The following is a 26,811-nucleotide window of genomic DNA, read 5'->3' as shown; positions in this document are numbered from 1 at the left end:
TGTTATTTTTGCTGCATGTGTTTTTCCCCAGCAGGGCAGGTAGAAGAAGTTTACCTGTTGGAGGTGAGCTGTTTGCAGAGGTGCAGTAAGAGCCTGTTGTCTGCAGCTCTTCATCAACATCTCACTGTAGCTGTTTCTGATTTTACTCTTCCTCCCTGCCGTATTATTACACTTGTCTTAACTGAAGAACAGCCACTAACAAAGTTCAGCTAATGCAGTGATAAATACATTTTATTTCCTGTAGATTCTGTACAGTAAAAATCCCCTGATATTTTCTTATGTAAAAATGTTTATTGTGAAGCCGCAAAATAAGGAAATGTTGAGTTTTTGAGCAGCAACTTTACACAGCTTCTAATATGGCTGATAGTGAACATGAAACAGTAAAATAAAGCAGATATCTAAAGTAAAAACAGGACACAGGAGAGAAACTAAACTCCAAACCACAGAGATTCAGTTAGAAGCTACTAAAGCACTGAGAGCTGAACACACAGAGACTTTGAAAAACACCATTCTTTCTGGTCTCCTGCAGACAGAGGTGAGTACAGTCTCCCAACACACACACTTGCTTGAGGTGGAGAAGGGGGGCCTTTGGAGGCTTGCTACAATCGTAAAGATGTCACCGCTACACACTTGAGGGCGGGTCGCTTTTGGACCTACTGCTGAGGAGGTCCACCTCTGGCACAGCTTGGCATGGCACGTCTAAACTGATTGCAGAAATGCAAATGGGTGCGGCATGGTTTGACTCAGCGCGGCCAAAAGTTACAGTGGAAAAGGCAGATAACACCTGGCGGAGATCAGTGTTGTGTAAGTAAATTTCAAGCTCTTGTTTTTTACCATGGTGTTTAATAAAATTAGTGTTGAATTCTAGATACAGAAAGTTAACAGGGACTTTATAACGGCAGATGTTCAGGTGTAAAAGGGAAATCAATGAAACTAAATAAGCGTCCCGTCTTAAAAATGCTGCAACAGGCCAGGGTGACAACAAACAATCAAACAAACAAACCATACAACAAACTAGAAGGGCACTCGGAGAGCACAGGCTCAGCCAAGGTCAAATGCCTTGTCTTGCAATGTTAAAGCTGCCCTGTGGAGTTTTTACATATAAACCAATGTCTGTTACATTACAGCCACTGCCAAACGAGTTATTAGGATGATCACTGAACGCATCTCCACCACACAACAGTCTCTGGTTTGCTTAGAAGCGCTATTGCCTCTCAGGAGCGACATCCCCGCGCTGTTGCACAGGAAATGACGCATTTGACGTAGAGTTCAAAGAGCGCATGTGCAGTTGGAAATGTCGGAGACGACGAGGCTAGCAGAGGAGCTACTGAAAGATGTGTGAAAACCCAAAGAAACAGCCCAGGAAAGCTTCCGAAGCCTCTGGAGCTGGTCCCGCTGGTCCTCCCCAACCTCCGCGATGTTCAGAAGAAGGAAAAAAGGCAAAACGAGAGAGTGACAAATGCAGAAATCAAACCAGAGTAAAGCCCGTTTCACACAGAGCGCACAAAGCGCAGACCTCTGCTGACGAACCCATTCATTGTGTATGTGCTACCACAGCGCAAGAGTGCACCGCTCTGCCGCCGAGCAGTCTGTATATTTGTTCATAGCAAATAAAACAACGAAAATTATTGGGTGGTAAATAGGTGTGTCATTTAGCTTTAGCTCTGACCTCTGGATAAATAAAGCAAAAAGCTAACGTTAGCATTTTGAAGAGCGATGGACGAGACTGAGGCTGCAAGGTTATACATCTGTAGACATCCACTAACAGCTTATCAACTAGTGTCAAAATACACATTCATGCAGCGTAATATAAATGGAAAAAAAACAAAAAACATTGCCATTAGTTACCTCATCTGAGGAGTCCATCTTCTTTTCCTTTTTTTCTTGGTGTGCAGTGCGAGAGCGTCACGGCACACGCTGACTGTTATTGTTGCAGCACTTGGAAAAACACGGTGGATGGCGCAAATGGGCAAACCTCCACAGAGCAGCTTTAACGAAAGTAAAAAATAATTTGCGTATCCACCCAAATTTAATGGGTTCCTTCTACCAAGTTCCATAAAATCAGGCCTGTAGTTTTTCCAAATCCAACTGGTAAACCAACAAACTGAACTGAAAACATAACCTCCTTGGCGGAGGTAATAAAACACAAAATATTTCAGCCTCATGTCTCCGTTAATGTGCTCTTACCCACAAGGTCCCACTCTCCGTTAGCGATGTATCCAGTGATATCAGCCTCAATCATCTGCAGGTCCAAAGACCAGCCGCCGTACGTCCACGAGCCAAACTTCAGGTCACAGCGCTGCACGTCAAACGGAAACCAGCGGACATCGATGTAACAGGTGCTCTTAAATATTCCTGAAATCAAGATAAGAGGAAAAAGTCATTACAAGCGGCATTGAGGAGATGAAGAAGTAAAAAGTAAACTGTGGTGGGAAATACAAAGGAGGACAAAAACAAACTTAATAGCCTCAGAATAAGTTGCAAAAGAAGCTGAAAATAACAAACAGTGTTTGCAGGAGATCAATATCAAATCAAAGTCAAAACTAATACATGGAAAAATACAGAAAAACACCCCGGAGGAAGTAATGAAAAATATGAAACCCCAAAACGCTGAAGAAAAATAAATTACATACAACAGAGAAAAAAATTATTTGGCCTGCAGGAACCACTCGACTGAACACAGAATCAAGAAATAAGAATAGAAACATAATAACTCCCTCAGACAGAGGACGAGCTGCTGTTTACTGACTGATTTCAGATGGTGACGCATCGAACGAACTCTGTGGTGAAAAGAAGATAAAAAGTGTTTTAAAGTTGATTTTTTTCCCCCCAGCGGGTAAACAAGAAAACACGTCTGGTGTCCCTCGGAGAATCCATCAGTCTGCTCAGGAGGACTGCGTTGAGGTTTCCATTAACTTTGTGAGGATCAGCTGGGAAATCCAATCTGTTCCCAAACCAGCCTCCAAAAAAAGATGAAGGTTTAATGATCCCTGAGGAGAAATCAGGACGCTGCTGCACCACAGAGGAACAGGATACAGCAAAGAAGGTAAAAATACAATATTAAGAATAGAGCTTCCTGTGATGACACATAGCTGAGACAGAACTACGGAGAATGTGGTGAATTATATATTATAATAATAATAATATATATATATATATATATATATATGTATATATATATATATATATATATATATATAAAATAGCAAAAAATAAATGTAATTAAATGGTGGAGTTGTTCTTAAAAGTTACTCCTGAACTTCAACTGGTTTGTAGAGCTCACCAAATTGGAAAATGAGCTACACTCACTGGTCACTGGCTAGTACCAGGTTGGACCCCCTTTGCCTTCAGAAGTGTTTCAATTCTTGGTGGCATACATTCAACAAGGTGCTGGAAACGTTCCTCAGGGAGGCTACTGGTGTGCATGTTTCTGACCAGACTTTCAGAAACAGACTCCATGAGGGTGGCATGAGGGCCCGACGTCCTCTAGTGGGACCTGTGCTCACAGCCCAGCACCGTGCAGCTCCATCATTCACCAGAGAACACCAGAATTGGCAGGTCCACCTTTGGTGCCCTGTTCTCTTCACAGATGAGAGCAGGTTCACACTGAGCACACGTGACAGGCGTCAAAGAGTCTGGAGATGCCATGGTGAACGTTCTGCTGCCTGTAACATCATCCAGCATGAGCAGTTTGGTGGTGGGTCAGTGATGGTCCAAGGGGGCATGTCCTTGGAGGGTCACATAGCCAACAGTACCCTGACTGCTGTTAGGTACCAGGATGAAATCCTCAGAGGGATTGTCAGACCTTACGCTGGTGCAGTGGGCCCTGGGTTCCTCCTGGTGCAGCAGTCCCTGGGTTTGTCCTGGTGCAGTGGGCCCTGGGTTCCTCCTGGTGCAGGACAATGCCCGACCTCATGTGGCCAGAGTGTGTAAGCAGTCCCTGGATAATGAAGGTGTTGATGCCACTGACTGGTCCTCTTGTTTCCCTGACCTTATCCCAATGGAGCACCTGTGGGACGTTATGCATCGGTGCATCCGATGCCGCCATGTACCCCCACAGACAGACCAGGAGCTCACTGATGCCCTGATCCAGGTCTGGGAGGAGATTCCCCAGTACACCAACTCATCTGGAGCATGCCCAGACGATGTCAGGATGCATACAGGCATACTGAGTCACATTATGAGTTGTATCCGCCTGTGATTTCAGTTTTTCACTTTGATTTTTGGTGTGATTTTGAATCCAGCCCTCAGTGGGCTGATGATTTTGGTTTCCATTGACCGTTGTTACATCATTTTGTTCTCATCAAATAATACAATGTATGTCAGTAAAGATTTTCAACTTGAATAATCAAGTTCATCAAGATCTGATGTGTGATTTAAGTGTTCCCTTATTTATTTATTTTTGAGCAGTTAATATACAAAAAATAACAAAAAATATGTGTAATTAAGGGTGAAGTCGTTCTGTCCGACTGAGAGCAAAAAAAACCCAAATCAGATAATGATAAATATTCTCCTTTTTATGGCTTTTTATTGGTAAATCATTTACTTTTCTTTCAGTCTTTTCTGTTTGTTTTTATAAAGATATAGTTCTGTTAAATCTGATTTTCTGCCTTGCTGCTCAAACCTGGAGCCTGAGTTCATCTCTGTCACCACCGCCCCTCCCAACTCACACCAATCAATGTCAGCTGTCAGTGATAATAGAGCTGTTACGACTTTTATTGGCTATTGATTTCTGATCGGTTGATGGGTTTCCCTCCTCTTCCTGACATGTTGTGGTTCAGCTATAAACTGTTGGTCAGTCTGCACATTGATGTTGTTTGTTTCAGTCTGTAAAGCTGCAAGAAATGTTGTTCTGGTGTTAAGTGTATGACAAAACACAGCTTATTTCTGTGGTAAAATATGGAATCAAACTCCAACATTAACTGTAAAATAAGCAGTACTAATATCCTTTCATTGTTATAGTAGGAAAAGACTTCCTGTGTCAGTTTTACAGTGCATGTTTATGGTTCTGGTCTTTACTGCCTTTTGGATGTTTGTGTCCAAATAAAATATGAAATAAAAAGATGAAAAATAAAATCTTAACTCTCCATTGTTACACAGTCTTGTTTCTGTGAGCTGCGTGGTTCAAAGTCATGACAAGTCTCAGGTCATCAGTCAGGACCGTAACTCCTCCTGACCTCCTCCTGTTGACCCCTTGACCTCATGCTGACCCCCCCGCCCTCCATCAGACCTCCATCAACCGCAGGCTACATATCTGTCAGGGTTTGATGAAGTCGTTCACAAAAAGCCCTCATAGGAAGTGCGGTGCTCTTTACTGGGTGTTGTAACGATTTCTAAAGACAAACAGTTAATCTGTAGAAAACAAACAGTCCTGTCGTTGTTATATTTTAGTCTGGAGCAAAGTGATCGATCTTATTTACAGTTGACTTTATTCTCTGACAGTGAAAGGGTTAATCAAACAGGCGTGGTGGCTTGTCAGTCATAGTTTAGGTGTGTCATCAGTGGGAGTGGCCTCTGGGTGTTACCTGGTGGCAGGTACTGGCAGTACCCAGTGGAGTTGACCAGGATGTTGGTGTGGAAGGAGGCATCGAACCTGTCATCAGCACTGTGGAGACAGAGACAGATATACAGTCATCAGAGGGCGCCGAGTGGGGAGTAAATCATAGTTTCATCAAGGCTACAGCTGATCACACACACAGTTTTCCTTATGTACTTGTGAGGACCCTCACTGACATAAATTATTATCTGTAACAGTCCACTGAGGCGGCCGCTGGAAATAAAACCCAAAACGCTCTGTGAAGATTATTTATTCTTATAAATGTTTCATGAGACACACTGAGAACTATGTTCTCATTTTAAAATGTTCTCACTTTTTCAATAAATGTACTCACTTTTAATAAATATCATCACTTTCCCCAAATGTCTACATTGTTCAGAATGTCCTCACTTATACAAAAATGTCCTCACTTTTCAGTATATGTTTTCTCTTTCCCGGAACGTCCTCATAGTTCAAAATGTCCTCACTAAATAGCTAAACAAATCCAAAACTGAAATTATTTTATTTGGCCATTCTGACCTTTTAGACGGCTATGACAGTGCCACTGGCCCATTAGCTTCCTACTGTCACCCTGCTGCAAGGAACCTAGGAGTAATTTTTGACTGTGCCTTTAAATTTGATAAACAGATTAGTTCAGTGGTCAAATCAAGCTTCTTTCAATTAAGGCTACTTAGTAAGGCAAAGCCCTACCTCCCTCCACTTGATTTTGAGAGGGCAATTCACGCTTTCATTACCTGTCGTCTGGATTATTGTAACTCTCTTTATGTTGGACTGGACCAGCAGTCACTGAAACGCCTGCAGCCTGTCCAGAATGCAGCAGCCAGACTGCTGACAGAAAAGAAAAGACGTGATCATATCACCCCGATGCTGGCCTCTTTGCACTGGCTCCCTGTCCAGTTTAGAGTTCAGTTTAAAATCTTATTATTTGTTTTTAAAAGCCTGAATGGCTTAGCTCCATCCTATCTATCTGAGCTTATTCAGCTTCACATGACAGCCAGAGCACTGAGATCAAGCAACCAGATGCTGCTAGCCTGTCTCAGAACTAAACTGAAAAGCAAAGGTGACAGAGCCTTTTCCGTTGTGGCACCAAATTTATGGAATACTTTACCATTCCATATAAGGGCAGTCCGAACTTTGGAACACTTTAAATCTCTTTTAAAAACCTAACTCGTTTCACTTGCTTTCACCTCACGTTGAGACAGACATGTCTTTTACAGCTTTTATTTGTATTTTACCGTTACTCTAGTGTTGATGTTTTATTGTCTAAACCTATTGTTGATTTCATTGATAATTTTTGTGGTTTTTGCTATTCATTCATTCTTTGGAGGAACTGTACAGCACTTTGGTCAGCCGAGGTTGTTTTTAAATGTGCTATATAAATAAATTTTGACTTGACTTGACTATACTTTTTTAGAAAATGTCATCACTTAAAAAAATCCTCATAGTTTAAACACCCTCACAAACTTTCCTCAGTTTTTCGACAAATGTCCTTACTTTTAAATTAATGTCATCATTTTCCCTAAATGTCCTCATAGTTCAAAATGTCCTCACTTTTTAAAAAACGTCCTCACAGTTCAAAAGGTCCCCACTAATTGGCCTAACTTTTTTTTTTTAATGTCCTTACTTTTCACTTTCCCCAAATTTCCTCATAATTCAAAATGTTCTCACTTTTTCAAAGAATGCCTTCCAATTTTAAAATGCCCTCACTAAATGTCCTTACTTCCCGAACATGTTCTCAGTTTTCTACATTGTTCTCATTTTACAAAATTATCTTCACTTTTTAAATATTTCATTTTCTCAAGGTCCAACACTCAGATATGTCCTTGCAAAGAGCGCAGTACAAGTACAAACACAGACAGCATACTCTATAAATCAACACTCCCCAGTGAAACCTTGCAACCTTGCAGATAGTGAATATTTTAAGAAACTAAGAAAAACAGCCCCATTTTCTGAATAACAATTTAAAAAATTTATCTAAACTGATTTTTAAATCTGTATTTTTGGGGCCGCCTAACACTTTTGATTCAAAACCAAAAAATAAATAAATAAATAATAATTTTAAAGACCTGTAAGAATTCCCCAAAAATGAATAAGAAGAATAAAACTAACAAAACAACAAACATCAACAGTAAGTTAACACAAGATCAGGTCTGTGACTGCAGACTGAATTCTTCTTGTGACGCATTCAAGAACCATAACACACGCACACACACAGAGCCGAGACCTCCTGTCAGTATCATTCTCCTGCTGCAAACACACCAGATTTCAGACCAGCAAACAGACCTGCAGCTGTCTGCCTTTACTGCTGTTTGTGTGGGAAACAGTTGTTCTGCTGTCTGCATCATTACTAACCCATAAATATGATGCTCATCATCAAGGTGAAGGCAGCCTGTTGACCTGCAACACTTCCACTCAACAAGTAAGCAAAAACTATTTAACATGTCAAGAGACAGATGATAGTTTTTCTTTTTCCAGAGAGCAGATCATATTTGGATTCATGTTGCAGCTGAAATTTTCATACAAAAATAAATGTTTTCATGTTTTCTGTGTGAGGAAAAGAAACAGACATGGGTGTGTAGGTCTTAAAATGAGGTGTGTTTAGGATACTTAGGCGAATTGCTATTTTATGGCAGCAAAAATGGCACTACTGAAATGAAAAACCTGGTCTTAAGTCAGAATGGTGCAGTATTTTCCTGCTATTTAAAGGGCCCATTATCCAGAGAATAAAATGTGTCTACAGGGGTGTGTTCACATGTGTACACTCTGCTTGTTACACACACAGGGACATCTGGATGGGTTGTGGCTGGGTGTAAAATGCATCATTAACGATGAAAATATTAATGACACTGTAAAATGTGAATGTAGCAGAGATCAGAGCAGAGCTGCAGAGCTGTGGTCCCACTCCCATTAAGAGAGACGCTGTGCCCATTTACACACGAGGAACAGTGTAACTTCAGTGACTATTTCAGAAGCTAGATGTTTGGGTCTGTTTCTTTTGACAAGTTTGTAACCACAGTTTTTACTTTAGCCACTTTAAATGTCCCACTATATTTGCTGTAGTGACATTACACCTTCTGCACTGCTCGCTCCTCCATTTTGCCAGAGCTGCCATGAGGATAGCAGTGCGCAACTGACTTTTAAAGGGAGATGACGCTCTGATTGGTTGAATTCATGTTACACTCAAAATATACCTATGAATGATTAACTGACTAAATGCAACCTCTTTGCCCCTTGTGCCTTTCTTAGCACCCAGATTATGCACTGTGTAACTAGCAAAAAGTGGTCGTTTAGAGCCCTAAATGCTATAGATGGTTCACATAGGGCCCAGTTTATCCATCACAGTTTATCCACCAGAAAACTCAGATTTTCTAATTGTGAAATGTCCCACTCTGTTTTTATTTAAGGGGTCAGTATCAGCAAGTTTGTTTTCAGCCAATATATCACTATGTTTTCTTTATCTTAAACTCAAAAATACATATAATTTTTGGGCTCAAAACTCCAGCATTGATACAAGAAACACTGAAAGCTGGAGATAAAAACATTAGAGTCACCAATGTTAACCTGCTTCCAACATGTTAAAAAACAAAGTTAACAGCTGAACATAACTTTGCTGTGTATCATCCAGAAACGTTCGCTTTTCTCAGGATACGTACAAACTGGACTGAGTGGGCGGAGGAGCATGTTGGCTCAAAGAAGAAAACTCTGAAGTAAAACTACAGTAAGTGTGCTGTAAAGTTGACCCCGTGCCCAAATAATAATTCAAAGTCAGACTGTGGCGCCGTTCACTGGCCCCCTCTCATTAACGCCAACCAGGTCAATATTCCCTCTGATGGCACCCCTCGCCTCCCCCACACACATACACTGCGCTCCTAAACACCGCTCACTTAATGAGCTGAAACGCTCGTCAGCATCCAGCAGCGAGCCTCCCACAGCCAGCAGCTCTGATGTGTGAGTTAACAGTGAGGTATTAATCCTGACAGGGAGAGGACTGATCTTCAGGAGGGAATTAGCTGAATTAGCTTGTTTACTGAATCAGAACTGAGGGATGAAAACGAACTGAGTGAGCTGTCTTTAGCCTCGTTCAGGGCGTCTCACCGTGAACTAAAACATCCTCAATCCACCGGAGACAAACTGATCCGAGCAATGTGTCGTCTGGGGTTTAATAAAAAAAGAGGTTGGATGCCCGTCCAAGAAGTTTCCCTCGTCAACAGGATTGTTCTTTTCTGACTTTTTATATTTAAAGAAGAAAACTGAGTACGCAGAATTTCACAGGCATGAATATTCAGTGCCATCATAAAACAAGTGACTTCAAATAATGCAAGTGATGTCATTGATATGGCACCAAACCCCTAACTGCTTGGGTTGCCTTTCCATGGGCAGTCCCCTCACTGAGACATCCCTCCATTTACAGCTTGTATAGGGCCTGTTTGTGCATGTGTGTGTATTTCGGGCTTGTGTATATATGACAGAGTAACTCTTTGTCTTCTTTCTGCTTATAAAGACATTGTAAATCTGTTGAAAGCTCCAGATTGAAAGAGTACATGGAACTTGAGTTGAGATTGTTTTGTCAAGTATATTAAAATTATTTAACGTCGCAAGTTTTTCCAGAAATTTTAAACAATTCAGGTGTAAACTGGTGCTGTCTTCGCAACTTTAAAGGAAACACTTTCACCATCACGCCACCGTAAGTCTCGTCACTAGCGACATTACAAAAATAAGAATAGTTCCAAGTTAAATGTTCCAACAGATAAAAAGCAGAGTGTTCAGTTAAAGTGCAGCTCAGATAAAGTCAGAGCTCACAGTGAAGCAGTGTGTGCAGCAGTGAGGGCTCGTACCTGTTGTACAGCAGGATGTCAGGCCTCCAGATCTGACTGTCTGGGAATCTGACGTTGGTCACACCTGGATAGTCAGACATGTTCCACTGCAGGTAGGAATCTGTCCAGTACTGAAACAACAAAACACACACACACACACACACACACACACACACATTAATATTAATACTAATTTTCACACCAACTCTGTATCCACACACACATTTTTTTTGTTGTTTCAGTCTCTTGTGCACATAGAAGTGATGTTTTCTGTCACTTAAAAATGTTTTTGACGTTACCATTTGCTTTTAGCTGTGTGCAAAGTGAAAATGAAACCTCAGACTTTTTAATTCTTTACTGTAGTCTTCTGTGTTTCTCAATTAGTGCCTCATAACATACACCGATCAGCCAAAACATTAAAATCACTGACAGGTGAAGTGAACAACATTGATCATCTTGTTACAGTGCAATGTTCTGTTGGGAAACTTTGGGTTCTGACATTCATGTGGTTGCCACCTGACATGCTCCACATGAATAAACACCAGTGCTGACCAGGTACCCGCCCTCATGGTAACAGTACTCCTCAGTAACAGTGGCCCCCAAACAGGACAATATGCCATACCTCACCACAATAACTGCTCAGGAGTGGCCTGAGGAACATAACAGAGACCTCAAGGTATTGACCCGGCCTCCAAATTCCCCAAATCCCAGTCTGACCAACCAATATCTGTGGGATGTGCTGGTACCCCACCTCACAACCCACAGGACCTAAAACATCAGAAGCCGACGCATTGGTGCCAGACACTACAGGACACCCTCCAGAGGTTCTGTGTCCATTCCTTAACAAGTCAGAGCCAAGTCCGGTCCGAGGAGGACCCAGCATGGATCTGGGGTACCCCTCGGGTACCAGCACATTCCTCAGATGTTCGACCAGATTGGGATCTGGGGTATTTGAAGGCCAAGAAAATACCTGCCTTGAGCTCTTTGTTCCATTCCTCAGGTCATTCCTGAGCAGCTATTGTGGTGTGGCATGGTGCATTGTCCTCTTGGGAGGTCACTGCCATCGACCAGTGCCGTTGCCAAAAGGGGGTTTACTTGGTCTGTGTCTTGTGAGTAGATATTGGCACATATTGGATAGCGACCCACTGACTGGTGCTGCATTCTCTACTCCACCAAGATATTTTAATAAAAGATCTGTCAATCTACGAGATTACCTTGTGAGGTCAGATTTGTCTCAGAGACCTACTCATTTCATGTCTAAAATTCCTTCTGGAAATTTTCCATGTCATAATTGTGTACACTGGTACTCTATGATCAAAGGTAACACATTTTCTCATCCAAAGTCCGGAGCTGACATCAAAGTCAGAGGCAGAATCACATGCAACACAAAACATGTTGTTTATCTGTTAAAATGTCTGTGCGATTTATATTATGTTGGTAAAACAAAATGTGAGTTAAAAACCAGAATCTGCGAACACAAGTGTTCCATTCGTAATAATGACGAAAAATCCTCCGTTGCAAGACACTTTAATAGTCATAAACACACTGTAAGTGAACTACATTACATGGGCATTGAGACGGTTAACATGTCACGCAGAGGTGGTAACAGGGATAAGATAGTGCTTCAGAGAGAGACATATTTGATCCATTTCTTAGACACAATTATCCCTATGGATTTAAATGAGGAAATCTCATTTGCATGTTTTTTATGAATTGTGTGTAATCCTCATTAGGTTTATTTTTGTTGTTAATTCTTTTCTTTTGCATGGTCACGTGACTTAGCCACCAATTGACTCCCACTACTGTGATTTACAAGCTGCGTCAGTCGGGTTGATTTATAATTAAGCGCACCTGTGCATGCTGTTGTATTGTTTTGCCAGAGCACACTGAAGAAGAGCCAGACCTGAAACGTCTGTGTGGCAAAAAAAAAATTGATAAACTTGGAGTGCTGTTCCTCTCATCTTTTTGAATTTTACACTTTATTTAGAATTCAGCATCCAGTTTTTTGTTTCTGTGAGTTGAGCGCATTGTCTCCTATTTTTGGTTTACTTGGTCTTCAATGCTGTTTGGGTGGTTGGAGCGCATCAGGTAGCATTTACGTGAATGCCAGGACCCAAGGTTTCCCAATGGAATATTCCACTGTAACAAAACGATCAATGTTATTCACTGAGTGTTGTTTGATCACTGATAGTACTGTTTTGAAGCGGAGTGAGCGCTCTGTCATTTGGAGCTCCGCCTGGATCTTTGCATGGAAAAAACACTGTAGAATGGTCATACTTTGAACAATCTTCTTCAAATTTGAAACAAATGTTCATTGATAGTGTGCCTACAGCCCCACAGTGTCATGTACCTGCTCAGATGAAGCCACAGACAGTTATTCATCCTGAAAATCATTTTTTATTTTATTTTAGGCAAAATCTTCAATTTTTTACTGACTTCAGAGGCCCATTACTCTGTCTCTGTATCACCTAGAGTGTTTCTGACACTTTCACAAGAAACTTCAGTGAGTTTGCTTTCTGGCAAGACCTCGTGCACGCATGTAGTCAGAGCGGTTCAGACGCTACAGTCATTTTAATTTGGGTATGTCATTTTAGGCGTTTTCGCTACAAAATGGGGGTGGAGTGTTGTGGCTGATCGGTGTATAGTACAGGGTGGAACGGCGGTGCAGTGGTTAGCATTGTTGCTTCATAGCAAGAGGGTTGCTGGTTCAAACCCCGAGGTGGAGGAGCAATGTGCAGAGTTTGCCTGTTCTCCCTGCGTCAGCTTCCTCCCACAGTCCAAAGACATGCAGGTTAACTGGTGACTTGTCCGTAGGTGTGAATGTGAGTATGAATGGTTGTCTGTCTCTATGTGTCAGCCCTGTGATAGTCTGGTGACCTGTCCAGGGTGAACCCTGCCTCTCACCCAGTGTCACCTGGGACAGGCTCCAGCCCCCCTGCGAACACTAACAGGTTAAGCAGTTACGAAAAATGAATGAGTGAATGAAATGTGGCACAACGTTGTCTTGTTTCGTCCATATTTCTATTGACATTAATATTCATCACTTGCTGTGTATTGCTGCTTCTGTGTTGCATGTTTTAATTAGCACCTGGTAATGGATCATGATAATGTCTTTTGTTATGTCTTAAATTACACTAACTCAATCAGTGTTCAGCACACAGAAACCATTTCAGAAGCTTTTTAAATTTTAATCTTGTATTTTTCTTGGAGAGACTTTGTTACATCTGTCCAGAGACTATAAATAATACACTATTGGCTAAATCTGGTGCATTTACCGTAATGTTTATTAATGTGGGCTGTCCCTGTTAAATAAAGTCGTGAAAAACAAAAGGGGAAAAACAGGAAAAATAAACAAATAAGGCCTGCTTCTTTCTCATTCTCATCACATCCTAAAGTACTCGTCTGTTAGGTGGATATTTGGCTGAAGTGAGGCATAATTTCAAAATTGCTTTCCATACAATATATTCTGGGGAACAAAAAGATGGAAATTAGGTCTCCATAAAGAGCGTGAGAGGAGTAAACATGTCCAGAAGCGAAGTCTGAAAGCAGCTGATAAGCAGCAGCTCGTCTGTGTTTGACCTCCATATTTCAGCTGGTGAAATCTAGATTACACTGATGGATCTTATGTAACAGCCATTGTTAGCTGTGTGTGTCTTAACGGAGCGGCTGTGAGAGAAAAGAGGGACACGCTGCCAACAAACATCAGGACTGTGCTGACGCTTCATTTGCATACGCAGCTCTGGTGGCCAGCTCGCTCCTCATTACAATCTCCCAGCCTCTCGCAGCTCTTTGGTCTGCGCTGATGGCTGAAGGTCGCCCATACATCTCTCTCGGGCTTGTTTACTTCCTGTCACTGAGCTGAAATGTTTTCCCAGAGGAATGTGTTGAAAGCACCACTGTCACAGCTGCAGAGAAACCCCCACCCCCAAAAATCACAAGACAGGACTCTGAAGTTCATGTCAAACTACACATCTGATGACTTCCAGGGTGCAGACTTATGCGAAATGTTTTCTGAAATGTATTTGATGCTTCACGTTCCTCAATTTTTTTTTTAAAAAAAGGTTTGAATTAAGAACCATAAAATGTTTTTTTTTTAATTCCGTAGTGTCACTTTTATCTCCATCATCACCTCAACATGAAGCAGTGAGTTTACATGCAGGCTAATAATTCTGAAATATTGGTTAACTAAAGAAATATCAGCACTTATCAGGCGTCACATGGAAACATATTAGTCAGAAGTCTGAGTTAATGAGCTGCAATGACTTGGATGTTACGTTTACTGTGCAGCAGAACAACAATGAAATTAATAAATTAAATTTACCAATTACTGTTAGAGCTGATGAGTTGGCAGTTTTATTTTGACGTCATTGGGCAAAAATCCCATATAACCTTTGAGCATACTGTGGTCATTTAAGGATGTCAACATGTGCGATTTGCAATTTTGTCCAATCACTGCAACTTTACTGCAAATTTGACTATTTAAGTTGAGTAAAGACTCGTTTTATTGCAGAGCTGCGTGCAGCGCAGTGATTCTCTCAGCCCCTCTCTGTATCTGTTTATCATGTGACTGCTGCTGCTGAATGAGAACTCTGTGCTTGGGACAGAGTCACACACACAGTGACAGGGCTAACTGTTAGCATTAAACCGCTAATGTTACCCAACAGTTATTAACAGGTTAAAGAAGCTGAACTGTTACGGTGTTGGTATGAGGTTAGACTTGCCACCAGACAATCAGAGATCTCCGCCTTCTGACAGTCTGGGGACACTCCTTTCTAAAGTGTGTTTAACACACCGGAGAAAACGGCTGGCACCAAAGCAACACCTCTTGCATTTTTGAAAAGGACACGCCCTCCCTGAAATGCGCGCTCCCCCTTTTCTCATCCGCAAGGAAACAAACACACAGAGAGCTTGAAAATGGATGCCGAGAGATTTAACTCTGTTTTATCAAACGTGTGCTCAGTCCACAAGATTGTGGAAATGAAGGACTTACAGCGACTTTGTTTAAAACTTTTAACACAGTCAGACTATGTTTACGAGCACAAGAGTTCAGCGAGCCACCGAAGGACCGCCCTGCGGATTTACTATTGGTTCTGCAACGTAGGGAGTTTTTTTAAACTCTGAAATTGTATCCGCCCATCTAAACACAAAATCAGGGAGAAAGACATCAGTCATCAAAACTGACAAAGAAGACAAACTAACAAACAAACAAACAAACAAACAAAAAAAGTGTCTATAAACATCTCAACATGCATCGCAATTTTTTTGAGCAGCGGCCCTGAAATCAGACATTTCATGTGGCACCAATCTTAAAAACAACCTGTGAAATCCTGAAGGGACTGATATTGTATTATGATGAAGTGCTTTGAAAGAAAACTGGACTTTTGCACTTCCTCTTGGCTCTATTCTTTGGCTTTCGAAAATCTAAAGGCAGATTTATTCTTGTCAGCTCTATGCAGAGCCTATGCTGTACCCTACACATGTGGCCTACGCCGTTGTGAGCATTTATACTTGTGCGGTGATGTGTCTTTGTGTCTTTAGGCTTTATTGTCTTCACAATTTATTGTTTCTAATCTGTGAAATAAAATTGAATAAAAGCTTTGTTTCCATTGAGGGAAATGGTGTCAGCTTATAGAAATAGACAGGAGGTCTGCGTTACATTTCTGGGGAGGTGCACGTCAGGCTACGGTGTAGGTCATGCTGTTGATTTGATGCAGAAGTGTAAATCCCACTTGAGCTGTGACAGGACACTTTGGCCAATCACAGGTCATTTTAGAGGAAGGCCATTCCTGTTGGCTGTTCTATAAATGCAGGTGTGCATCCACGTCCCTTCAGATTGTAAAAGCCTGCTTCAATGGATGAGATTCCTGCAGAAAAAGTTGCAATTCCAGCATTGGCTGCAAAGCAACCCAAAAAAGAAGCTGGATGGAGTCTGACAATAAACTAAATAAAACACGTGTCAATATCAGTGGTGTTTCAGAGATGTTGCTGCCAATAGTGTAGCCATCTGCTAACCAAAGTGAAAGGCTCACAGCTGTGGCTTCAAGTTCATGTTTATGTAGCTAACATTAGCCAGAGCCTTGAATCAAAGCATGTCACCTCAAAGAGCTTTAGTCTCACAGAATGGCAGCACTCACAGACACATTTTCTATTTGATATGTGCAAAACAATCAAAAACAATTTGATTGAAACTAAAAAAAGCTTCTGTAGTCATCAAATTAAAAAACAGTTTTCCATTTAACACAGTAACAACAGAAAGCGAGAGCTCAAAGAGTCCAGATATCAGAAGCGAGATGAGAAACGGTCTCATATCAAGAGCTAACATGTATTTTCTATGAGCAGGCGAAGACGACTGCGCTCTCTCATCTCATGTCTTAAGAGGTTCAAAGGCTCAAAGAGTCCGAACATGACGAGACCTAAAGAAACCTGCACACTAAAAAGGACTGAAGTTGAGCTGATGCAATGAGATCAAAAAGATTCAAAAAGGGATGAAAAACTGCACAGAGATCCATCCTCGACAGTGCTGTTAAACTTCAACTTCATCATTACATTAATTCTGGTTTAATTCTGCACTTTCTAATAGGATTGTCCTCCCTGACAGAGTTATTGGCTATTTTCAGATCTCTGAGGGCATTTTAATTCTTTCTTTTCAACAACATGTGAAGAGTCGCTGTCGACACCAAAAGAGACAAAAAAAAAAGACTGTCACAGGAGCCAAAAGCAGACTGAGGGTTTAGATTCCTCAGAGGCCTACTGAAAGCTTAAAATGCAAAAATTCTCTTTATGATGGCGCTGCAGGAAATGTCAGGGGATCATTCAAATCAAAAGTGCTACAAGAAAACCCATTTGCCCAAAATAAAAATGGCTCATTCTCAGGGGGACGGGAATTTGAACTGTACTTGGTTGAATTTTAACACTCATCTCGTGCTGACAACAGGATACATGCTTTTTTAAACTCCAGTACAAGAAGTGGGATGTTCCTATAACACAGAGAAGTTATACAGAGGGGGTCGGGGTGAATAAGACACACACAGGAAGATGGTGGTTTTAGTGAGATACTTTAAAAGTCAACAGGTCCTATCTTGTGCTGAGGTAACTTTCTGAATACTCGTACTCGTCGTCCTCCGCTTATCCGGCTCCGGGTCGCGGGGGCAGCAGCCTCAGCAAAGAAGCCCAGACAGTCCTCTCCCCAGCCACCTCCGTCAGCTCTTCCGAGGGAACCCCGAGGCGTTCCCGGGCCAGCCGGGTGATGTAATCCCTCCAGTGTGTCCTGGGGCGGCCCCGAGGTCTCCTCCCGGTTGGACATGCCCGAAACACCTCCCAAGGGAGGCGTCCAGAAGGCATCCTTACCAGATGCCCGAACCACCTCAACTGGCTCCTCTCGATGTGGAGGAGCAGCGGCTCTACTCCGAGTCCCTCCTGGATGTCCAAGCTCCTCACCCTATCTCTAAGGCTGAGCGCAGCCACCCTGCGGAGGAAACTCATTTCGGCCGCTTGTACTCGATCTTGTTCTTTCGGTCACTACCCAGAGCTCGTGACCATAGGTGAGGGTTGGGACGTAGATCAACCGGTAAATCGAGAGCTTCACTTTCTGGCTAAGCTCCCTCTTCACGACAACAGACCGGTTAAGCGCCCGCATCAACTTTCTGAATATCTATGTAAAATTCAGAGTGTATTACGCTGCTGTCCTGATATCAGCGGCTACTGCCGTATGACCACAGTGCAGAGCGGCAGCCACTGGCAAGGCAGTGGGATACACATGTGCATGAACATAGCATCTGTCTCACCACAACGAACCACAGAGAAGCTCAGATCACAACACACACAGAGGGAGTGTGACTCTCTGCTCAGGACACCATTAACCCACTATATCTATACATAGGAAAAAAAGGGGTTTGCTGCTAAATTAATACTCTGAATGTCACATACATAATCTTTAAGCATGTACTTCGAGTAACCAAAATATAACCATTAAAATGCTCAGCAGATATTGTAAAGACACAAGGTTTTGATCTGGTCTCCCTCTATTTCTGTGGATATGTCATTGGGAGGTGTAGGGGATGGTGGATGGCATGGCACCCAGCTTGCCAAGCTGCAGACCACTGTTTGAGACTGTTTCCAGTGACTTTTTAGCAACCAAACATGGGTGTTTTGTAGCTACCCATCACTGTTTTTCCAACAGGGACAGTGCTACAAAAGCCACTGTTTTTTACAGACATTGCTGCATTTCAAGCTGGGATTGTGCCCCCGAATCTGAGTATTTTAAGCCAAAACATGATCATGACCATGACCAAATTTTTTTGTGTCTAAACCTGATCACACCCTAACCCCAGCGCTGTTAAGTTGAAATGTATCTGCTGCATAATAATGTATAAATGCAACATATACAAGGTTTGTGGAAATTAACAATACCAACATTTTCTTCTGGCGTTTGGGTTGAATATCTGCAGAGCTAATGACATTCCCATCAGCCTCAGCTGGGCTCTGTGTTCACTGAATAATTAGCTAATTAGCATGCTAACATGCTAAACATCCATCCATCCATCCATCCATCCATCCATCCATCCATCCACCCATTTTTATCTGCTTATCTGGGGCAGGGTCATGGGGGTAGCAGGTCAAGTAAAGCATTCCAGACGCCCCTCTCCTCAGCAACGCTTTCCAGCTCCTCCTGGCGTTCCCAGGCCAGATGAGATATATAATCCTTCCAGTGTGTTCTGGGTCTGCCCCGGGGCCTCCTACCCGTGGGACATGCCCGCTAACAGGAGGCGCCCAGGAGGATCCTGATCAGATGCTTGAACCACCTCCACTGACCCCTTTCTACACGAAGGAGCAGCGCCTCTACTCCTAGCTCCCTCCAGATGTCTGAGCTCCTTACCTTATCTCTAAGGCTGAGCCCAGACACCCATGGAGGAAACTCATTGTGGCTGCTTGTACATGCAATTTCATTCTTTCGGTCATTACGCATGGCTCATGACGATAGCTGAGGGTTGGGACGTAGATGGACCAGTAAATCAAAAGCCTTGCCTCCTGGCTCAGCTCCTTCTTCACCACGACATGGTAACATGGTAACCATGGTAAATGTAATACCTGTGTGCTCTGTTCATTTTTAAACTTCCTAAATCCTGTCTCTCGTCTTTGCTTTTACATTTTCCTTTTGTCTCATTTGAGAATTGTGAATTTTATGTGTTAATACATGTGCTCAGTGGATAATATGCGTCTGGGTTCCAACAGCTTGTAAATAAAAACAATGCTCCACAAAGTAATTGAAACCTGGAGCAGGTCTCCATGAGCGCCTGAAGGAAGAAATCTGCTCCAAAATGTTAATGTTGATTCTTTTTTTAGTCTGCCAGCGAGTCAAAATTTTCTTGTTTGCCAGGAGAGAAACTTCCAAAAGCTGCAGTAATACTCTGACATTAAGAAACCCACACAGAAATGTTTCCTCTCGCTTCCAGACATTCATCCCCTTCACAAAAAAAGACAATGAGCAGAGGAGGAGGAGGAGGAGGAAGAGGAGGAGAAAAAGAAGGAGAAGGAACGCCAAATTAAATTAAGCCAAAAGACTAGTTGGTCCTGGGAGGGTGCTGCAGAGAGGAAATGCCGAGCCTCTGGGGAAGAACCAACCTTTCCATCAGAGAGGAGCAGATTAAGGCGGATTAGTGCATCGCCACTTTACAAACACACATTCCACAGGACCTGATATGAAACCTAATTAAATTTGGACAGCTGCATGAAATGGGTTTAGGAAGCTTTCTAAATGAATTCCTACGCTATCCATTAGCTCTGACATTCACACCAGAGTCTGTCCTGCCCGACAAACGGCAGAGAGTAGCAGCGTTTCATACCATGAGTTAAAAAGAACAAAGAAGAAGCAGGAGCTGACATCACAAAGGTGTGAAGCGTCAGAGTGCAGGAGGTGTCGGCTCTGACAGAGCAAGCAGCAGAACACAAGATGAAGTATTTGTGGAAGCAGAGACAGAAGTTGGCACTCTGTTCACTGCCTGCTGGATCCAGTTTTTCTCCATCACAGCAAACTTATCTGGGTCAAATACCAGAGCTGGAGTTGTGTGATTCCTCCAGAGTCTCTCTGGAAGCTGAACTGAAGGAAGGATGGGATGATGCGGCTGCAGGCTTCCATTTATTATCAATGTTTACTTAGTTTCTTTCCCTAGAGTCAGTTTACACAGCAGCCCTGGCGGCCTGAGCGGCACAAATAGACCCATCTGTAATGGCTGGGAGTGATTTAATTTCCTGTAGTCAGAAGCCAGGAGAGCAGCCTGACAGCAGAGGGAGGCTGGGTGGAGATTTTCACCCACTGATGATCCATTACCTCTGAGTTATGGATCATTAAACAAACTCTTAACTGTCCACAGCCATGGCTGAAAAATAAAAGCACAAACACATAAAGGTGCAGAACCACTAATGGCCACTAGAGGCTGATGTGATTGGACTGAGTTAGTTTATACACAAAGGCCCAAGTTCTCTGGAGAAATGCTACTAGCCTGCCTCTGCTGCAGTAACCAGAAAGCCAGGAAATGTTTTAGCAACTTAACTTTCAACCACAGGGACCAAAGTCTGAATCTGTTTTAGAGGGGCTCTATGCCAAGCGTATGAGTTCTTTGCACATGGTTCCCAACATGGTGTTGGCTGAGCTGGTGGCTAGCAACTAATGGGGCTCCATACACAGCACTAACACACCGCACACCACACTGCCTGCGTAAACAGCACTGCTCAGGTGCATCTCGGCTGCTTCTCTGCTGCAGAACATCTATAGAACAGGAGTCCTGCCTATTTTTTCCTCACAGTTCAGCAAGGTAGCTGTCATGCATCGTCATCCTGACAGTGTGGCTCGAGCATACGCAACGGCAACAGTGCTGACAGAGTTAAGTGGGTGGGGCTATGCTTCCATAACAATGCCATCTTCATGCCAGTGGTAATTGCAGTGTAAGTGCCGTGCAGAGTGGCAGCAATGAGCTAGCCAGTGAGATACACACTGGCACTAACATGAGAATGTGGCCGTACTGTCTGCCACAACAACCCAGCTGGCACCAGAAGTCAATATGATGTCAGAAAGACGTCGGACAGACTTATAATTTTGGTTCAAATAAAAATGTTTTTTTGTCCACACCTCTTGACTAAATGTCTTTAATCTACATTATGATGGTGTTAGCACGAGACCTTTGGAAGATGTTGGACACAACTTAAAGCAGCTGTGTGGAACTTTTTACCATTTATAAAACTGTCCCTTGTTCGTATCACCCCCCCTTGAAGATCCGCATATTTATTTGAACCCAACAGCGACAAAAAAGCCTTTCTCTACATGGCTATTTAGCGTAGCCTCGGTCGGGTCGGACACAGCAGAACTCAGCAAACCAGAATACAGCACCCGGAGGCAGAAGTAAGTCTGCACTCCCGCAGCCATTAAACCACAGAAGAAGAAGGAGCCGTGTTTACGAGTAGGATATAAGAAACAGGCTAAATGACATGTAGTAGGGAGTAGTCTCTTGTACAGTAGGTGGTATGCACCTGTTTGCAATCCGCCAATAAATTGAGAGAAGAAGAAGAGCCGTGTTTACAGAGAGTGTTCTTCGAGTAAGCGGTACGCAACTGGCATTGCTGAACACATAACAGTTTTACCAGATGTATCTATAAGGACTTGGTTGTACTTTCGATGTCATGGCGGATAAAGAAGGAGCACCATCTCAAAGAAAAAGAACAGAAGAACAGAAGAAGGCTAAACGGGACAGTGATAGGGCTCGAGCCCAAACGCGTGTAAACCTCGGTCGGGCATTCACCAAGTGGAGAGAGCTGAGAGATTTGAAAGGTTTTAAAACTGATCTCGAGTTGGCCCTTTTCCTAATTGACAGGTATGTAATTTTTGTTTTTATTTAGAGAATATACTGCAACTTGTTAGACGTTGTTTCACTTCAATATATGATAACATGGAAGTTATAAGCAAGCTAAATGTAACGTTAGCTGATGTGAACCGCTTTTAACGTCACAACAAACGCCACAAAATTATCTGTGACTGTGACCATGAACACAAATACACAGCAGGCAGTTGTCCTCAGTTTATAAGAAATTCAGAGCTACAGCAGAGCATTATGATTTTCCTCTCGCTCTCCAAAACAAATGCATGCGGTAATTGCCGGTTGCAGTCGAGATTTTACGAATGAAGCCGAATGCTGGCTGCAGTCGGAATTTTACGACACCAGGCTGTGGGTGTCATACCGCTTTGACCAAAAGGGGGCACTATAATCAACAAAAACGTAAAGCTCTGCACAGCTGCTTTCAAACCAAGAAAATATCATTGTCATCTGACGTCTGCATTTTATGTTAACCTGACGATGGCATGTGACGTCCTGACATTGAATTTTGGTCACCTCACGTCCCAACCTAAATTCAACCAAATATCAACATCTAAAAATGTTGGTGCCCGGCAGGGAAACCACAGAGAAGCTCAGATTACAACACGCACAGAGGAAGTGTGACGTCATTCTCTGCTCAGGACGCCATTACTCCACTGTATCTTTACATAGCAAATAGTGATTTGCTGCTACATTAATGCTCTACATGGTGCATTCAGAACCTTTTAGTAGTACCTCCCCCCTGTGGAGTACTTTAAAATGAACAGATAACTAACACTGTAAAGTCTGTCGATCTGTCGAATTCTCCCCTCTGCAGAGGTACAGTACTATTGTTATTACTGAAGCTGCTTGATGTTTTCCCATTCTTATACACTCTACATTAAATTCATGTTGGCGTTGGATGTTGTCCTGACATTGAATTTTGGTCACCCAACATCAGAACCTCAAACGTCTAATGATGCACAAAAACCACATGGTTAGGGTTGGGGAAGATCATATTTTGGCTTTAAACACCTGCTTTTCATCAGCACAATCACGGCTGGAAACACAGCAATGTCTTGGTAAAAAACAACCACCCTTTGTTATTTGCTGGTCTCAAACAGAACCAAGGTCACACACCATACACCATCCAATCCACCTCTTGATGTCAACGTCAGCGCACATACTACGTCACTTTAGAAATGTTGATATGATACATATGAAAGGTACAAATGAAATGTTATTTTGGTTTGCGAAAAACACAGTACCAACATTTTCTTGTGGTGACTGGACTGATAGTTCTGTCATTGTCCATACTGTTATTTTGTGATGTTAGTTATTCTGTACACACAGCAATCAATTTCCTGTCTGTCCATCCAGGGAGAGGAAGTCTTCCTCAGTCGCTCTTCCTGAGGTTTCTTTCTTCTTTTTGTTTTTCCCTGTTAAACGTTCTTTTGGGGAGTTTTCCGTCATCTAAATTGAGGGTCTATGGACAGAGGGTGTCACATGCTGCACAGCTGATAAAGACCCTTGAGGCAAATTTGTGACATTCAGCTATATAAATAAAATTGACTTGACTCACTAATGTTTATTGATGTCAAAAACTGAATTTTATGCAGCTGACTTCCTGAAAAGTTTGATTAAGTAAAAATGAGTGTGTCTGTACAGCCTCTGAGAGCCATCAATTTGGACTCCTAAATCTTGTTAATCTCTTATTGGTCTAATATATCTCTTCATTATGATTCTTAGCATGTGGCTGCAAGACAAAATGGAGTGTGTATTTTGTTTCCCCAAGACTAACACAAGGTTTTAGGCCATCGACACAGTTACATAATGTCGGTGAGAAATCCTGGAAAGACTTTTTGGAAAAGTTCTAGCAGTGGTTCTTAAAACTTCTAACAACATTCAAGAAATGATGCTTACTGTATGGGAAACACACAACAGTGACAAATACACACACAATGCTCTCTGCTCTAAGGTTCAGGATGTTTCACTAAGATCATAGATAATATACTGATGTAACAGGACAACAGATAGGAACACAAGATAAAGGGTGTAGATTAAACTGATACTGAGGAGGTGCAACAGAACAGAGGAACAGTTTTTGGGGAGTCATAAACACTTACTTTGACATGTTTGAACTCAAACAGCAAAGTCAAGAAGAAAACTCACCAGCTGCAGCCAGATGTTGGTGGTCAGCACCTGATTCTTCTCATCCTAAAAGCAGAAAAACAACAAAACAATCAGTGTTTGTTCTGTTTGCTGATGAACTAAAGACCCTCTGATTCATCGCAGTCATGGTTCTGTCCTCTCTCCTCTCGTTCTTTCATCCTTTTAAATTAATCTTAAAGACAGCAGTGCACCAGCAGAGGCGAGGATGAATATGAATAACGTCAGTTTGATGAATGTCCGCCCTGTTAATTCATGCTCAGGTAGCCGAGCGTACTGAGAGAATTAAAAGATGAGGCTTTGTAAGCAAGCGGCTGCCCTGCAGGAGGAGGGAGATTCCCCCAAGGTGAGACATTAAAGGTTATAATGATTTAATAGATACCTGCCCTTCACTTAGTTCAACACTGAATGTATCTACTCAGTGTGTGTCTAGAGTCTGATAGATCTTCTTCCTGTTGTTAAAACACGTCAGTGCGCCACACTGTTGTTCCTTCATTAGTATGAACACACACACTGTAGTTTATTTTGACTCAATCCCACTTACACCATAAGTACTCATCAGAGCACCAAATGTGGATTAATCCGCCACTAGAAATAGACCCAACAAAAATACCCTTTCCCATTGAAAACTACAGTGAGCAGCTGTTTAAGAAATCAATGATGGAAATTTATATATGCTTTTAAAGATTTGTGACTTCAGTAGGAATGAATGGGCTTGGAGCTGAGAGACACAGATGGGACGTCTTGAGAGACAGATGAACATGTTGCTGGTTTCAGTCCAAGTTTTTCTTGTATCTTTCCCCTGACTTCTGCTTTTCAGTCAACTTTTATGGAATTGCTTGGACTCTTATCTTTGTCTCTTATGGTGTAAAAGTTTTACTGACTCACCAAAAGTTGGACTTTTCACGTACAAGTGTGTATTTTTACAACAATCGAGAGAAGCCATTTGGCTACAGGTGATCTCCATTTAACTGCTGACGTCTAAAACCTGTGATGATTTGGGTGTGATCTATGAATACCAAGCATTCTGTATTTCATATGAAGAAGACGAAAGGATATACTGAATATAGGATATATAGGATATCCATGCTTGGTTCATGCTGGGACTTTGACACTAAAGGATCTTTTTCCTTTAATCAGTTTCTAAAAACACATTAAATATAATTTGATAAAATACTGTTAAACAATAAAACATGGAGGGTCCTATCAAAGCGATCCATAGCAGACAGTCTTGAGTGCATTTGGCTCGTGTCCACCTCCACTTCACAAGTTAAACAACACATAATCTGAGTGCAAAGAAAGGCACAAGGAGCAAAGGGGTTTTATGTAGTCCCTTATATAGTCACAGGTGTGTTGTGGGCGTCACATGAAGTCAACCAATCAGAGTGCAATCCCTCATTCTCTTTGAAAGCCAGGTGTGTCTGCACTTGGTGTGCTGCTATTTACATGGTGAATTTGTCAAATTGGAGAAGCGAGTGGTTTCCTGCTGAAAGTTATGCTGTAACAGAAGTGATGTCTGCAGCAAATATTGTGGGACACATAAGCAGCAAAACCAAAAACTGTAGTTAGAACCTCGACAGAGGAAAAAGAACTAAACTTTAAGCCTCTGAAATAATCAATGAAGGTACGCTGCTCCTCATGCTAAACACTCACAGTGTCTGTCTTAATGGGGAGTCAGACAGCAGCTCTGCAGCTCTGCTCTGATCTCTGCTACGTTCACATCTTACAGAATGTCAGTATTATTTTCCTCATTAATGATGTATTGTTTCACCCACCTGCAACCCATCCACACGTCCCTGTGTGTGTAACAAGCAGAGTGTACATGTGTTGTGACCCTGCCCTTGTACGTGCATCTTACAATCTGAATAATCCTTTAAATATGGCAGGAAAATACTGCACCATTCTGACTTAAGACCAGATTTTAGTTGGTCAATGGAGGGATTACTTTCCACTACCTCAAAATAGCAATACGCCAGCAATGCACCTGACCACACCTCATTTTAAGATCGACATGCCCATGGGCACACAGATTGGTGCAAGTACATTTGTTACATACACAGTGTGAGCACTGTGTCATCCAGAAAAACGGACTCAGTTGTATTAAACCACAGAGACTCTTTAAGTATGTACTTATGATGGGATAAAAATTAGATACATGGAATACTATAATATTATTTCACTGTAACTTTACAACAATAAAGAATAAAAATGGAAACTTGTACAGTTCAAAGAGTCAATACTCAGTTCTTCATGTGTAAATTGTTGAACCGTGTCATCCTAAATGTATAAAATAAACTTTATTTATCCAGAGGAAAACTGCTTTGCCACACTTGCAATAAAAAGTGGGCTGAGAGCAAATATAACAAGTGCAAATATAAGACGTCTGAGATAAGCTGCTCGTCCCTATACATATATATTTTGATAGATG

General features: G+C 42.1%; 1 protein-coding gene across 2 annotated transcripts in view; it reads right to left on the bottom strand.

The window, feature by feature from the left end:
• The window catches only part of LOC125888082 (neuronal acetylcholine receptor subunit alpha-7), an 85,119-nt gene that overhangs the window by 31,931 nt on the left and 26,377 nt on the right, over positions 1-26,811 (bottom strand). For both annotated transcript variants that reach the window (XM_049575274.1, XM_049575275.1), the window contains exons 4-7: positions 24,387-24,431; positions 10,393-10,502; positions 5,526-5,605; positions 2,188-2,355 (exon numbers count right to left, since the gene is read on the bottom strand). In XM_049575274.1, the coding sequence (XP_049431231.1) occupies positions 2,188-2,355; positions 5,526-5,605; positions 10,393-10,502; positions 24,387-24,431 (403 nt within the window). The remainder of the gene's footprint in view (positions 1-2,187; positions 2,356-5,525; positions 5,606-10,392; positions 10,503-24,386; positions 24,432-26,811) is intronic.

The sequence above is a fragment of the Epinephelus fuscoguttatus genome, linkage group LG4, assembly GCF_011397635.1.
Source record: "Epinephelus fuscoguttatus linkage group LG4, E.fuscoguttatus.final_Chr_v1".
Classification (NCBI taxonomy): Eukaryota; Metazoa; Chordata; class Actinopteri; order Perciformes; family Serranidae; genus Epinephelus; species Epinephelus fuscoguttatus.
The sequence above is the reverse complement of the archived record's forward strand: the minus strand, read 5'-3'. Positions and strand labels throughout refer to the sequence as shown.